This window comes from Accipiter gentilis, chromosome 34, assembly GCF_929443795.1.
Source record: "Accipiter gentilis chromosome 34, bAccGen1.1, whole genome shotgun sequence".
Taxonomy (NCBI): domain Eukaryota; kingdom Metazoa; phylum Chordata; class Aves; order Accipitriformes; family Accipitridae; genus Astur; species Astur gentilis.
This window is the reverse complement of record NC_064913.1, coordinates 15706686-15723037: the sequence shown is the minus strand read 5'-3', so window position 1 is coordinate 15723037 and position 16352 is coordinate 15706686. Positions and strand designations below refer to the sequence as shown.

The following is a 16352-nucleotide window of genomic DNA, read 5'->3' as shown; positions in this document are numbered from 1 at the left end:
AAAACCTTCTGCCCTCAAACAGCATTTTGCACCATTGATTTTGTGCATCCAAACAGTGGAGTCTAAGGTGTATTGTTAAATCCTGGGTATTACGGAAGTCAAACAGATCACTGTCGTAGAACTGGAACTATTTCTCTTTAACTTTTACAAAGAAAAGTTAGTTATGACCTCTAACAAAATGTGATATGAATTTCTTGTACATACTGCATTATACAGTGCTCAGAACCTGGGTCCCTGCTGAGGTTTCTGTTGGCCTCATTCAGCTTCTCTTTAGATTAACAGGGTGGCAGATAATTTTTTTTTTATTATTTTATTTTTTTGAACTAACTCCTCTGGCATTATTAAACCATCATCCCTCTGTTTTTAGGAATCAGTCACATGAGCCAATATAACCTGAGAAAGGTAGGTGCAGTATCAATGAAATAGCAGTGATGTTACAACCATAACATCACTAATATATAAATTGTGGTCTGAATATGCCCATAGACAGTGGACTAGACTATCTCATGTTATTAAATGTCTTAGACTTGGGTTCATCCAGCAGGTGAAGAGGGCTATTGGAGGGACATCTGGGCTTTATATTCTAAACTACGTTCCTAACAAGACCTAGCACAGATATGGTTAATAAAGTTGAGACTTTTTTTAATAGACATTTCTTTTATTATTAGACTTTTTTTTTTTTTGCTCTGAGAAAAGCAAAATAACAGGGACTACTAATAGTAACTTCTCCCAGCACCTGACCCAACCTGTAACACCTCGCCGTTGCACTTCCCTCCCCAAACTGGTTCTTTCTCCCTCCCACCTCTGCTCCTGCAGGGAGGTGAGGTTCCTACCCTGATCTCCAATCCCTCCGTGAGATGATTCAGCTCAGTAACTCATCAGAACACTAATTTGGCCAGAAAAAGGAAAAGTTCCCTGCTGATACCTGGAACGGAATAGGCTCCTCGCAGGGTTGGACAAGCCAGAGCCAGTGCAGAGGAAGAGGAAGGAGCAAACTCCTGGGGAAGGCTCAAAGGAAGAGCAGAAGAGAGAAGTCTTCTTCTGGCAGCAGCAAGCTGTTAGGTCAGCTCAGCCCCTCTCAGACTTGGGAGGGATGTTCAGTGGATTTCTGTCTGCCCATGTATCAAGTATTCTTCCCTTGAATGTGCAGAATTCACTACTTCAAAATTAGGATGGCTTTGTCAAATTATTCCTTTTTTGCCTAGTATTTGGATGACCTCTATTAACCAAAATATTTATCTATCTAGAAGTGTTTGTAAATCCATGTTGGCAGTATAAGTCCTGCATTTTCCACTTGCCATTTGTCATGTGTTTGCAAAACCGTTTCAGTTATTCAGCTGTGAAGCAGGAAAGAATCCATGGGATTTGAGTGTGCAAATAGCAGCACTGGAAACTACACGACTGGTCCAGAAACTGCTGCTGTTCACCTCCAGTAACTGTCAAATGGTTTTTGAATTCTGATTGTATTTGCCAAAAAAACGGGATTGGTCCTTGAGGGACTTGCAAAGCCAAATTCTCATTGCTCTGCAAATCCATTTGGTTTTATAAACATGGATCATTATGCCAGTAGCTCTTGTGGGAAGTCGTTCAGTTGTTTTGGTCAACTTTCAAGGACATTTTGTGTGTCCGGATTTTTAAGTTATTATTTTAGCTCCCTGGTCTGCAAGGCTAGAAAAGCTGAGAATAAAGGATGTCTTGAGAAGTAAAAAGTTGCCAGATTTGTATCTGACTTTGATTCATTTCAAGGATGAAATATTTCCAGTGTAAGAATGCGAGTAATGTTTCAACCATTTGATACCACTATCCAAATGTGATGCCAACACTAAAACTGCTAGCATTGAAAAGGGCGTATATATCAATATGTAGATGTTTTTGTAGCAGATGGTGGTGTCAGTAGCGTGGAGTTAGACAGCAATGAAAACCTAATAACACACTCAAAAATACCTAGGCAGAGTTATGTGTCTGCCTCTGCTTGCACTCACTGCATCGTGGGCAGCAGATGCATCAGTGTGTAGTTAGCAAACACTCACCTCTTCCAGTCTCCACCGGTTTATCAGCCTTAAGTAGGCACCAGGGTGTCCTGTAAATCTTTAACACAGGAATATACGTCAACTATGTTGTGTAAGCAGTCTGTTCACAGTAGTAGAAGAAAGCTCACACTGTTGTTTTAATCTAATGTCATCTTAGCGTGATTGATGTAACTATAAAAGATGTTATGCTGCAAAATGTTTTGGGGAATTCCTGCAATAATTTCCATGAAGAGCTAAGTATATTTTTACTTCCAGTTTTATTTCAATACCAAATACGCTGCTGTTGGATATTCAGCATATGCAGAGAAGAGAGAAAATCTGAATAAAACTGTTCATGTCAGTATGGAAAATGGCTTTCAACTGTCAGTCTATTTCCTTACACCATAATGTGGGCTGAGATATCTGCCTTTCTGTGCAATCAGTGAAAATGTTAGTTTTCATTAGGAAAACATAATTTTCTTACTATTCTCCCATGTTTTCTCCCAAAATGATTCCCACAACTTCCCACATGCAAATAATCCATACTGATGGATTCTTCTACTCAAGCCTTCTCTACTCAAAGGATCTTCTTTTGCTTTTAGGGGACTTGCAGAAAGAGACATACATATATATATGTGCGTGTGTGTATACACACATATATAAAATTTTCTGTGGAAAAACCCCACCCTCTACTGATAGCTCATAATTCACTCTTAACAGTCCAAATCATATAATAGAAGCAGCAAAGTATTCAGGCAGTTGGACCAGATGGTTGTTGTAGGACCCTTCCAGCTGAACTATTCTATTCTATTCAATTCTAGTCTAGTCTAGTCTATTCTAGTATAATTCTAGTCTATTCCTAATTATATTCTAAAAGAAAAAGACACAGTGTTATTTACTTACCTGTACAAATTACACACATAAAGACAGAGTGAAGCGACCTGCATGTATAGTATTGGGGGATGCATCAGTGCCTATTAGTGCAATTGTTAAAAGTCAGCATTGAGCCAATGTGGTGCTGGGAAATGAAAACTACATCTGTTTCTGGGCTTTTGAAAGGAAAATAAAACTGCAATCTGTCCTGCTTTGCTAGTATGAAATTTGCATTTTGAGATGTGTGATAATACACATTGGAGGGATAAACAAAATGGTCCCATTTTGTTTCCCTACAGACAATTTTATTTTTTCTCTTTACTTCATTTTGCACATATGAAGGTGCAGACATCAATCCTACCTTCCAAGGAAGAATGCTATATAAAAGGTAGAGCTGTTCAGATTGACAAACTGAAAAAGAAACATTTTCAGAGTGAAGCTGTTCTCCCACTCAGATTCGGTACGAGGCTGCTCTGTGAAGAAAGAGAGCAGAGTTTCAGAGGTTTAATCAGATTAACAGTTTCCCTTGGCACAAAGGCTGCACACACCTATCAGAGCTGGCAATGTATTTGTAAATTAGCCTGCTGATTTCAAAATATAAGCTGACAGAAGAAATTGTATCCAAAAGCAGCACACAGCAAGTGAGCTTGTAAAGACTTAGAAATCTCTTCTGATATCTGGATATGTGTATTCCCAGGAGACTGGAAGAAAGTGGTCGAGATAATGTGTGTATTAAACATCGCTCCTGGATTCCTGTGTGCTTTACAGGCTCAGGCTCTTCTCTTGTTTCCTTTTCTGCAACCTGCCATAGCGACATTGCCAGAAAACCCCACTACAAGCTACGTAAGTGCCTTTTTGTCGGAGATGTCACACGGAACTGGAGCAAATCCTCCTTGTATCTCTGTTTCATGGATTTGCCCACCATGCTGGCACCTAAGGGGTCTGCAGAGGTATCAGTGGAGGACCCCTGCATGGATCCCTTTCCTTGTCCCAGGGAACTCATCACAGAAGACCGAGAAAAAATGTTTTACAATGGATAGGGTAAGGCAAATGGGAAAGGAGAAGACATATTCTTCCTTTCAGGTAGGCCCTTAATCTCCGTCTAATGAGATATCAAGACAGAAGTTAACAAAACTTCTATGTCCTGGAACTACTCTGCAGTTGGCAGGAGGTTGTTATTAGTCAATCATTGCTGTGAACAGGAGTAATCAGAGGAGAAGTAGAAGTGCTAATGGTGATTCTGAGTATCATCATGGTAGTACTCATATACTACTTCCTCAGGAGCCTCCAGTAACGTACTGGAAGTGCAGAAACAACAATGATAAACTAGATTCTCTTTAATTAGAGCTACCCTAGCCATGAGGAAATTCCGAACAAATGCATCAACAAAACCATAAAGCATATCATAAATTAACAACGGTGTTAGTGATTTGGAAATGCCTGTCAAGAAACCCAGGTTTGTGTGTATACCAGTGCACACATTTTTAGCTAAGCAGAAAGAAATAAAGCATCGCGCCTTTCTGATGCCAGTCTGTGGAAAGGACAAGTTTGACTTGAACAAGGCTGCTGCAGCTGAAGCTTTCCTCATATGCCCATCAGAGGCGATGGGAATGCTCTGGAGGAGCACGGACGTGAGCTCTGGGAAAGGTCACGTAAAGGCTGAAGAAGGACATCCTGAATGTAGCTTTGCTGCCAATCTCACTCTGAGCTTATTACACTGATAAAGATCATTCAAACCAAATCAGCTACTTAGGCCATCAGAGTAAAAACCACAAAATGTTCTGGTCAGAACAGCTTGACCCACTGAGTTTTCATACAAGTGCTTCCTGCACAGGCTACAAGAATCAGACCTACCTTGATGATAACCTGGCAGAAAGTAATCACGCCTCAAGGTCTCTAGACCATATCTTACTGTCCCCAGGGTGTCACAGGGAGTAAAAGAGCATAGCCTGTGCAAATCACATACTTGAAAGTCACATTTCTCAACTGTAACTAGCAGTTATCTTTTCCATGGATACAGGATGGCAAAAAATATTTTAAATCTACAGTATACAAACGAGAATTCTCAGTCTAATAAGAAACAACAGAATAAAATGCTATCTTACATAGACGTGCTTTGAATGCATCACCTATAACTTCCCAGATGTAGAAAAGCCCTGACACTAGCTAAAATCAGCTGTGTGTTTCCTCTGAGCAGACACCAAAATCTGCCCACCTGGTCCAAAACACCTCACTGAACATCATCAACCTACACAGGTATCCAGAAGCTCAAAATAATCTCCTCAAACCACTTCTACACGTGCCATAATATGGTTCGCTTCATAGGCCTTCAGAAAGAGTCTCATTTCAGGCTTCATGACACGAAGGAGCCCTTGCCAATTGCCACCAACTACTGCAATCTTCCAGCATGAGCAGGACCTCCAAAGACTCTGCCTGAGCCGTGCGTATATGAGTGAGAGCCTACCGCTGCCCCAGTGGCCGTACGTGCTGTCCTTAGGAAATGTGTCCTTGCTCTAGATAAAGATCACCTTTATGGGTGAGCTGAAAAGATGACTGACACTTGGAACACCGTTAGAGTTGAGGTGTTGGTAGAGCTGAGCCATCACCTAGTTATCTTCCCTCCACATTACTGCTCCTCTTAAAGGCATATGTTTGATAGTCAATAAGCTATAAGTTGGGGTTCCAGAAGGAATTCCCCCATTTCCAGGTCTTCACAAAACCTGGGGGTTGCGAGTGCTCGGTGTCACTGAAAACTCACGCTTTTTTCCCTCAAGGTAACAATTTGTTTAAGTTCTTACAAAGTAAGGGGCTGGAACAAGACCCAAGCATGCCAGGTAGGTGATTGCTGTCGCCGCCGATTGAATAGCACTATCGCTTAGTTTATATACTCCTTTATTATAAACTTAAAAACATTAATTCCTATAGATTGCAAATTAATAAGGATTTTTCATAGTTATACAGACAGTTTGAATGCTATCACAGTATAGGGACCAAAAAATCAGTACAATATCATTCAGTTTTGTATTTAATATTGCTTACCTAAATTTGTCAGGAAAAGAGCAACCTTTTCATACAGCTGTAATAGAGAAGAAACAGCCTCTTAGATACATGACCAGCTCAAAAAAACCAGAACTGCTTTCTAGGTAGAGTAACTGCTTTTAGGTGTTAAATCTAACATCCAGATTGTCTCTGTGATGTTCTGATAATGATGATAATAAAACTATATAGTAACAGTACAATAATGATATAATCAAACAAGGAACAGTAGTATTTTTAAAGCTTATACTCAGCTCTTTTCATCCACAACGTATGGAGAAAAAACTGCTGTCACTGTCCCTATTTTACAAACACAGTGAAAAAGGGTGAGATAACTTTTCCAAAAACCCAAAGCAGAACATCAGCACAACTACGATTTTTGTCTTAGTTACTTACGGAACATACCTCTCTCTCAAAAAAATCACCCTAGTAAGAGCATGCTCTGGTATGTTGGGTATTTTGGGCTTTTTGGTTTTGTTTGGGATTCTCTTGGTGCTGAAAGGAAAGACATTGGCGAGACAGGGTTGCTTCAGAGAAAGTCTTTAGTAATCCCCCCCACCAGACACATTTCTCACTCTGAGTCAGTGATGTTGTTCTAAATCCTAAGTGGTACTTTCTGCGCTGAGCAGATGCCATGCTCTCAAACTCTCCGGGAGACTGCTAACTTCACAAAGCTTACAGAAACTACCTTGGAGGGTTTTCACAATTAGTATTTGCAAGGGGGTTTTGAACCTATAAAGTACATCACCGCCAACATCATCAGTGTTGGTGTAAATTAACACAACAATTTCCATTAGCTTTAAATGAGTCTGGAGCCTGTTCTCATGAAACGCTAAATGTCCTTAACTCTCGCTGATGCCTGCAGGGATACAGACTGCTCATATTTCAGGCTCAAGTACTTACTTATTCCTAAAGTGCATATCAGCAATGTTTCTTTTCATTTGCAGTTATCCTTATAAACTCTTGCTTAAGTTGAGTTACGTACAATTTACAGATCAAACTGCCTGTGTAAGGACTGAAGTCCTCCTGAATTATCCCACTCTAGTTAACAACCACTTCTTGCTTAGAATAGCTTTTTGCTGCCTTTGGAGGAAACAGGTTTGTTTCAAGTAATGAAAAGGGTGGTTTCTTCTAGGTTTAAAAGCATCTCTTAAGGGCAGCTGTAAAAGTGCTAAATGTCTGGGTGGTTTATATCCTGATCCCAGCAGGGAGTGTGCTATTTTACAAATTTTACATTGCTCTGCAGAAGGGGGTATCAAAACTGTATTTTGTCGCTATTCCTCCTGGAACAGTACAACTGCGTTAGAGATTCTGTTAACAATGTTTGGATCTAATTATCTGCTACTGCAGTTTATCACTACTGGTCCCAAGGGGCCTTTTTAGGATCATATTCTGTTCTGTGCTCGTATTTTCTATGGGCGATACCACTGGAATTAACAGGTTTTATTAACCTAGGTAAAGCTAATAATTGTTCCCAGGTCAGGCTGCAGGATTATCAGAGAGGCATTATGCTTGAAGGTCATTTTGTTTTCTCATGATGGATGTGTCAGCGCATGTACCGAGCTCCCAGAGCATCCACTCCAGAAGCTACTTGTGGTCTAGACCTTTCCCCTGATGCTCAGAGAAGTTGTCACCTCGTATCAGAATCACTGGTGGTTTTCCAGGCTTCCTGACCGTGAATTCCCTACTGCTATATACGTCTTGGTCCGTTCTGGTTTTATTACTGTATCTTTGCTTGCTCTCCTGCTTCTTTTCCTGAGTTACAGTTTGCAGGGGATTCAACTACCTGAATTCCTGCTGGAGTAAGTTTTTTTAAATTATTATTATTATTATTATTTTTATTTTCAAAAGAAATCCCACTACTGTCCTTCAGTAAACTACATTAATCTATCATGGGAAGTGAGGGATTATGTTAAGTCCTTTTGAAAAGCTCCTGCAGTTTCATATTTTGGGGATCTTTTGTTTCCATGAGCTATCCAGATCTAAGGCTGTGCTGTTTATTGCATGGTAATGAGTATAAGGCTTAAGAAATCCATCCTTGCAGTGCTCTACTTATTTGATGTATTTTAGGAAATAAAACAAAGTTTCTCAAAAGGCACCTTCAAGCCATCTTCCATTATTTTAAAAATTTCTCTAAGCTGTAAAACTCTTTGAGAACCAAGTAATTTTGTTTGTGCAGTATTTCTTTGTTGCTGCTTCACTGCATATACAATGACTTATACTGAGAGCTTGAAAATGGATGTTGTACTGACATAGATATATATAGTTTTCTTTTTATTTCTTCTATGCTTATTGTGTGCTCTAGGTGGATTACAGAAAACCCCCAAAAGCCGCAGACAACAAACAATAAAACAAAAATAACACAAAAGAGAACCCTCAGTACAAATTCAGAGGGAATAACAGCTTCCACCTCTTTCTGCCCCTTCTCAGCCTATAGTCCCACCTTTGGGAAAACACAGGAAAGTGAACAGTTCTTCACAGACTGTCTTAGTCACCGATCCAGTCTTGCCTACACCAAAAGGAAAAGTGAAGTTCTGCAGCAAAGCCTCTTGGAATTTCCTGCTATGTAAATGAGGGGCTGTTAAAATTGATTTTTAGATGATGGAAATGCTTGGGTATTGCACAGGAAAGAAAGTAGTCTCCAAGCCAGAAAGTGGAAATGTGCAGGCCTGAAATAACTTCTCATACTTCCCCCAGGAATTAAGTGAGCATATCTCCTGGAGCAAAGCCTAACATGCTTTTTGCAGAAGACGCTTACTGCTGACTGGGTAGAGATATTCCGCCCTGGCTCCAGCACCTGGATGGTTTGTAGGTTGATCCCTCCTTCCCCTTAAAACGCATTCTTATAACATCAGTTGACAAAAACCTGATAGTAAAAGGCCGTGCACCTCTTGCCAAGAGTAACTAATAGAAGACACGTTGCTATCGCAGCAACATGCAAAGTACCTGCACCTCCGTGGAAGGATGAAACTCATTCCCCATCTGATCTATGCTATACTGTCACCACATAGAATTCCCATTTTTGCCCCAAGTCTGGTTCCAAACTGGTTCACAGCAATAACCTGACCTCAGCCAGCCCCGCAGTGCACCCAGAGCGTGTCCCTGGTGCCAAAGGCCATAGGCAGCTCATGGAACGAGTCAGGTCTGCTCGAGCCTCGTGGAGTTTTTAGCTCTGTGGAGTTCTCCTGCATATGGACAGTGTGTCTGTATATGCATATCCTCACTGGTAAACTACTGTGAAAACTGAAGCTGGAATGACTGAAACCAGTATAAATAAGAATTAAGCTTGGCCCTGTATTTAAAATATAACATCAAAACATTAATTGAAGAATATTAATGAAACGGACTGAAACCTGCAAACATATGAAAGGAAAAAAAAGAGGCAGAGGATAAAACAGGAGTATGGACACGTCTCTCAAATATTTTTTAGAACGTTCAAGCACGCTTTGGATAATATTTTGGGGTTGGAATTGTACTTTACACAGTGAACACGCATAAACAATAAAACCATCTCTGGCTTAGCAAGACACTCCATTCCTGCTGAAAAAGAAACCAAAAGCATTCAGTGGTCTGCAGACTGAGATATCTGCTGATCTATAACTTTGGATACGTTAGTTTTACTCACCACGTTCAGTAGCATGATGATGCAAAAGTTGATGCACACTGCAGTCCCTGTAGTTGCAACCTGAGAGTTATTCCTGATTAAAGCCCACTTAAAGGCAGCGAAAGTGCTGACAGTCACAACACGGTAAATAACAATGCCAAACACAGCAGCAATCACCACACAGATCTAAAGGAAGAAAGAATCAGAGAGAAGAACCTGAAAACTTTCAGTAGAAGAGGAGTTACCTTCTCCCTGAAACACTGAAAACTAAAACAATGAAAGTCTTGAAAAATACATCCATTTTGATTCCAGAGAAAGGTTTCAACTTGAATATTCTTCTTGTTGTGAAGTCCTTTTTATTTTCCATAATGCAAAATATCTTTGAAATCATATTAAAATAATCTGTAGTTGTAAACATTCCTTGAAAATGTACCTCTTCCTTAGCATTAATATGGGAAACAGTGTTGCCAGTTCTGGGAATTAGAAATTTTCCTTACATGCATGTCCCACAATCTGCAAAGACTAGTCTCAAGCTGGTGTCCCAGCTTGATGATGTCATATTTGGGATGGATTTTATGCTTTGATGGACTTCATACTTAGAGGAAAAAAAGGTCTCTGTTTGTAAGCACTGCCTCAACAACAACCCTGGCAAGCTGTTTCTTGCTACAGTTCTGGAAAAATTCTACCTAGGGAAGGTAACAAATTCAGTTGCCCTTGTAATTTCTACTCTGATGAGACTTTCAGCAAATGTGACATTTATAATGTGAAAGCCATGCAGCTGAGCCAGGCTGCTAAATCACTTTGTGGTCCATATGCAACAGTTGAGCACTAAACAACAACTGTTTTCCATTGTGACCAATTTATGTCACAGTTTAGCAAAGCCACCTAAAGGACAAACAGTTGTGAATTAGCACAGGTGACCCATCTCAGAGAAACTCTGACACAGTACCCCTTAGCTACCTGATTAGATAAGGAGAGTTTCTTCAGCAGAAGACAGCTGATTATGTGCAAAAGATAGGTGTATTCCAAGGTTATGCACAGACAACTCAAACCTACCAAAATCTAAGCTAATTGAATGGGCAAAATGATTTTGAAAACACTGAGTTCTAATCAAGCTGGTTTCATATTTTATTAGTTACAAAACTGATTGACATAATCCCAGTGCAGAAGAAAAAGAAAGTGTGTGTGAATGTGACGGATTGTCTCTGGATTCCCTGCATAGCGTTGGGGGGAAGAAGGACCGCTTCCCTTCGTTAACAGGGAACCACTAATCTGCTTCAAGCTGTATTAGTAACTGCACTGAGAGTCAATGCTGTGAAATTTTTAGAACTGCTCTGACTTGAAGTGTCTACAAGTGTGTATCTCCTGTGCTTGAAGATACAATTTTTAGGGAATATTTTTACCTAAATGGGGCAAAATTCAGAGTTTTTCTAACTCATTGGAAGCCCACGCTATGCCAGCAATAAAAAATATCTTCAGTGAAAATAATCCTTGTCCTATCTCAAGGACTGTTATGGGGACAATTTGTGGAGCACGCAATTCAGAGCAAGGCTACTCTCTGTGGCACTTTGAGCAAGATCTATCACTTCTATCACTAGGCTAAGATTAATGACTGCGTTTGCAAAGGGTAGGGAGTGAAAACTGTCCCCTTTCAAGAAAAAAAACGCAGGGAAAATATGCAAAATGTTGCAGGTGTAGAATCAATTCTGAGCAGAGACTGCAGTCCTGAGCAGACGTCAGTGTCTTCAGGGGCTCAGTCAGACAGCACGTCAGCTCCTCGTGCCCAGCGTTTCTCCGCGGTCTCTGTCTACCCACCTGACATACCAGAGCACAGATCATCTCAGGAACGCTCTTGCCTTCCTTGTCCAAGGTTGCTTTGGACAATTTTGAAGCCATCAGTTTCTTACAAGCCCCCTGCCCGGTTCCCTCCCCTCTCATTCAACCACGAGGTTGCTGGGCTAGCTCACCTACCTGCCTCTCCCCAGCTCCGGCCGTTATACACATATATCATTTTCTAGCTTCCTGGAAAAGCCCCAGTAAGTTCCACGGGGGTCTGTGTTGATGCCAGCTGTGTTTTCAAGACCAGTCCTACCATTGCTGTTGTCACGTGAATAACAGCGACTAACTGCTTCAGTGGAGTTAGAGGATGGGACATTTCAGCAGAAACGCCCGCAGCTCTCTGTTAGGAGAGATTTTGCTGCTGCATTTAGTTTTGCACTTTGGAAGGGGGAGAGATGCCTCATTTTAGACAAGGAACATCGGTTTCTCCATTTTAATTGCACTAGGAAATGAATCCTCTTTCCTTACCTCCTCAATACACTGAACCTCTAGGACATACTAACACCATCAGGCACTCCAGGCACCTTAGTTAGGTTCTCTGTAGAGTTTCCAGAGAACAACGGCCTCTTCCATGGCATCTCTCCCCATCACTCTGCTCTGTCTACACAGGGAAGGCAAGGAAATCAGTGAGCTAATTCAGTCAGCTGAAGTTGGTGTTTGATAGCGTCGCTGTTCTGGCACGTGTGTCACTACATGCAGCGTTCTGTGTGTAGCCTTGAGGAAGGACTTAACTATCTGGGAGACTCAGTGAAGAATAAACTAGTGTAGGACTTGACAGAAACTCAGGCGATTTGCTATGTACAGATTTGCAGCCTGCAGTAAACATGCTAGAGCTCATTTCACTTTCAAGCACATACCCAATATTTCTATACTCTCTCAGCAGAGATAATGTTATTTTGTATTTTTTCAAATGGTAAATAAATAAAAGTTCTCAAACCATAAAAAATATTCCAGATGCAGAAACAATGAGTCTGCTGCATTTATCTGCAAATGCTTGATAAGGCTCTGGCTTCCCAGATATGGGGTTCATTCGTTCTTTCTTGGAGTACTTGGCTTCAAACTGCGGACGTATTTCCTCCTAAAGAACAGACAGACAATGTTCACACACAGCACAGCTAGGAAAGATTCTGTAGGAAACTTCAGATAACTTATCAGATCACTGTTATTGGGAATTACGTCTTTGAATTCAGCAGCTGGCACAGCTACTGTAAAAGCTGAGCTGGGAAATCAGGTCTCCTTCATGAGAACTAGAATAAATCATCGTACCCATAAAACGATATTGGAAGTATTTAGTTAACTCCCCAATTAGCTACTCATCTAAACAATGCTCTTTCGAACTAGATGGCTGTAAGCCAAATCATTTTAAGGTTGATACCACTGAGTTTTCCAGCCTGGTATTATTGTATTGATACTGGAATTCTACAACAAAGCAAGAAGGAGAAAAAACAAAAAAAAAATTCCTTTTTCCAGACTCAATTGCTGTTTGCTAGGTAATTGGTTACTTTCCCATTATCAGCAAAAGTTTCTCAGCATTTGAAGAAGGAGCCATACCATCTAATATCGCTCAATCCCTTCCTCATTTGGACAATATTATTAGCAGGAACAGCTTTCAGCAGCGGAAACGTCAGGTCCTGCTTTGCCGTAAAAACCCTCTTCTGAAATGAAACCTGGGGATTTCTTGGGGAGAGGCTTGGTCATATCTGTGGACAGCCTTGTCAGAAGCCAGGGTTCAGGGAAGACCTCACGGATTTCAGCTGCAGGAGGGCTACCGCCCTGCCCGGCCACCTGGGAGGGCCACCAACAGCCCCGTGTCCTGTGCCACCTCACCCACGGGTGACATCGGGTGACATCGGGGATGCTGTCAGAGACGAGGGGAAGCACCGGGCTGTGAAGATGGCCTCTGGCTGCTGCTGGCGGTCCATATCCATTAGATCAAGTTCTACAGTGCTCTGATGCATACTGGAGAACCGGCCGTGGCGCAGCTGGCTATAAGGCAGCTGTGGACTGTCCTGTTCCACCAGGTCTCTGCTGTGCCTTGCTTTGTAACGGCCAAGAACCCAGCTTACCAACTTCAGTCGCTTCCGACCCTTCAACTGCATTTAACTGAACTTTGACTGACTGAAAGTTGTAAATGCCCAGACCTTAAAGGACTGCATTGAAATACGTGAATGTTAATTGCTCGCACAAGGCTTTAGAATGTGAATAAAAATAAGATATCCTAAAATCCTACATCCTTTTTATAAAATTCCCCTAGGGGAAAGAAAAAAAAAAAAGAAAAGTCACATCTCATTCTCATTCTCTCAAATTTTGAAAGCACTTTCTCAATACAGTTAATTTCCAAATTCAAGCAGCAACCTGGTAACATGGTATTAAAAAAAGTCGAGTGGCACGTATGCTCAGCTGCAATGCCTGCGTAACTAATTATGTGCTTGAAGGAGCCAGCCCTCCATTAGCTATATACAAAGGCTAAGCATGTTTCTGCGGAGGCAGGGGAATGCCGCCTTGCTCTTATTCTACCTTGCTCAAGCTGTTCCTGCCCCATCAGGGCTGAAGGCTGCAGAGCAGACCACAGTCTAGCGAGAGAAACAACGCAGGGAGAATTCCCGTGGGCCCAGGGACATGCAAAAGGACAGAGTGTTGTGGGACTGAAGCAGGGCCCTCGAGAATCGCACCTTGTAAGTTGTGCAAAGGCTCTGCCAGCTGATTTACGGAGTCACATACAAGAAACCCTTTCTTCTCTGCAGCTCTCTAAACCAATGTTTGATTATCTTTTACATTCTGCGCTATAGGGAAGCCCTTATCATATCCGCCCGTCCACGAACCTAGGTATCTCCTACAACCGCCAGTCAATTCGGTTAATGCAACCGCTATTTTTACAGATACATCTCCACACAAAACTGAAACTCTGGCCTAAATGTTCGTACCTGTTTAATGACACTCAGCTTGGGGCAGAAACTGAACAGTACTGTGTCTGGCTCAGGTTAACGATATAAAGAAAGCGACAGTGAAGAAAAAGAAAAAAGTACGCCGTAAATAGCGACCAAAGCCATATTTCAGCTGGGACTGCCAGGAACTCTGCGCAGCTGGTTTCTTTTTGCACACCCAGCCAAGACCCAGTTACTCTCCATGTTTCCCACCTTGCACCTCATTTACAAGCAAAGGAAATCCAGATATACAGGGGTGCGGGAGCCAGAACACTTTCAGCCCATGTCCCCAGGCTGGGGGACCCAGACACTGCGGGGGCTGCGGCGTGCCCTCCTTGTGTGAAAATCTAAAGTGGTGAGGAATTCACAAGGTTGCATATCTGAACAAATTTAATTCTCCTTCCCACCATCTTCAGTGTTTCATTTCTTTGTCTCTTCATTTAGAAGAGAAAAGCGATAACAAACTGATAGGAAGCCTTATAAATGGGGTTTTTTTAATCTATTGTTGGTAGGAATTAATAAATTTCTCTCTGTAGCCAAACCTTATTTTTCAATTTGACAATGAAAATTAAAGCAAGCAAAAGCTAGACATGGCAGATAATGTTAATAAAAATAACAATCTTCATTAACAAAAGCTTGTGACATAAAATGGTAATTAGAACTCTTTAATAGATTTCTTTGAAATAGCTAATAAAAGAAATCAGCTGATTTTGTCCAGTGAAAACTCAATGGAATGTAGAAAGAAAATTCAATTAGCAGTGATTTCATCAGAAAGCAGCACTTCTAGGAGTAAAAGTTTCACCTTATGGAGACAAAATTCTCACTGACACTGCACTGACATGTACAACTTCATGATCAAACTCCACAGGATAACATAGACCATTCTCCTTCCTTCCCACTTCTCAAACATGGATCATTTCAATTCTTTACTCACAGGAGAAACCAGATTGATTTCTGGAGTATCAAATATGGATTAATGTGCAGTGCCTCGGGCCAGATCTTTCTGCACTAGAAGACCTACTCTAAATTTCTTTGTGAAATATACCCTTTTCGTTTGGGAGGTTTCCGAGTCCTTCAACAGGTGAATTCTTGCAGGAGTCCTATCCTTCCTAGCCCAAGGAGGTATTGTCCTCTATAGCCCAGATGTAGAAAAGGGATTTATAAGAGAGAGAAAATCTGAATCTTGCTCACTGGGACAATGCTAGCTCCCCCAGAAGTAAGTCTCCTTGCACATCCTGGGGTGTACAGGTCATCCTGCTTGCAGCTGAAGGCAATGGCAAAGTGAAGAGATGGACTTCAAACCACAGAACAGGGAAACGATCTCAACACTTCTTCACCTGTGACACCTGCTTCCAAACTGTGACTGTCTCAGGGGCAAAGTCCTGCAAAGACGCCAGTGCCAATGGAAAAGGGAAGCAATCGGGACTCAAGGAGAGGAGGCAGTGGTCAGCAGAGCTGACCTAAAAGCAAGGACGTGCTTGAGTCGTGCAGTAGGTATGGGCACTGGCAGGTAGCATCTTTGGAGAAGACACCTCTGGGAGGCAACCAGCTCCCACTCTTGGGATCCCGCTGAACGCTCAACAAAGGAGGAACTGATGCCTCAAATGCCAATGAGATCCTGATGCTCAGATGACTGGTCCCATAAACCTTTGAGAAGTGGCCAGTTGAGTTCCTATTGGCATCTTTAACCTCTAACTTGAGAGAGAAAGGTACCATCTGGCACACTGCTTCTGAAAAGACTGCTACCTTCTGCTGTAGAGACTTAGAAAACTCCCTCTAGAACTGTAAGAAGATGCAATGAATAGCTCTGGAGCAGGTACACCCGCCACTGCCCTGGGGCACCTGACTGATGTCTTGTTGACGGAGCTCATTGGAAGGAGCCTGGTGTGAGAATAAAAGAGCAGCTGACCATCAGCAGGGAGCAGGTATCCTCTGAACATTACCGACGTGCATATGTCATCCTGCAGGCCAAACTGAAATAATCTGTCAGTGGAACATAAGCATCTCTTATAAAAAATAATGTTATTTGATAGACATCATAAAATAAACACATCATATTTCTCCGAG

At 41.7% G+C, this 16352-nt stretch overlaps 1 protein-coding gene across 6 annotated transcripts in view; it reads right to left on the bottom strand.

The window, feature by feature from the left end:
* ANO4 (anoctamin 4) overlaps positions 1-16352 on the bottom strand; it is a 190320-nt gene that overhangs the window by 19832 nt on the left and 154136 nt on the right. For all 6 annotated transcript variants that reach the window (XM_049792352.1, XM_049792354.1, XM_049792356.1 and 3 more), the window contains 5 exons: positions 12299-12439; positions 9544-9708; positions 5922-5958; positions 3244-3355; positions 2031-2088 (listed from right to left, as the gene is read on the bottom strand). In XM_049792352.1, the coding sequence (XP_049648309.1) occupies positions 2031-2088; positions 3244-3355; positions 5922-5958; positions 9544-9708; positions 12299-12439 (513 nt within the window). The remainder of the gene's footprint in view (positions 1-2030; positions 2089-3243; positions 3356-5921; positions 5959-9543; positions 9709-12298; positions 12440-16352) is intronic.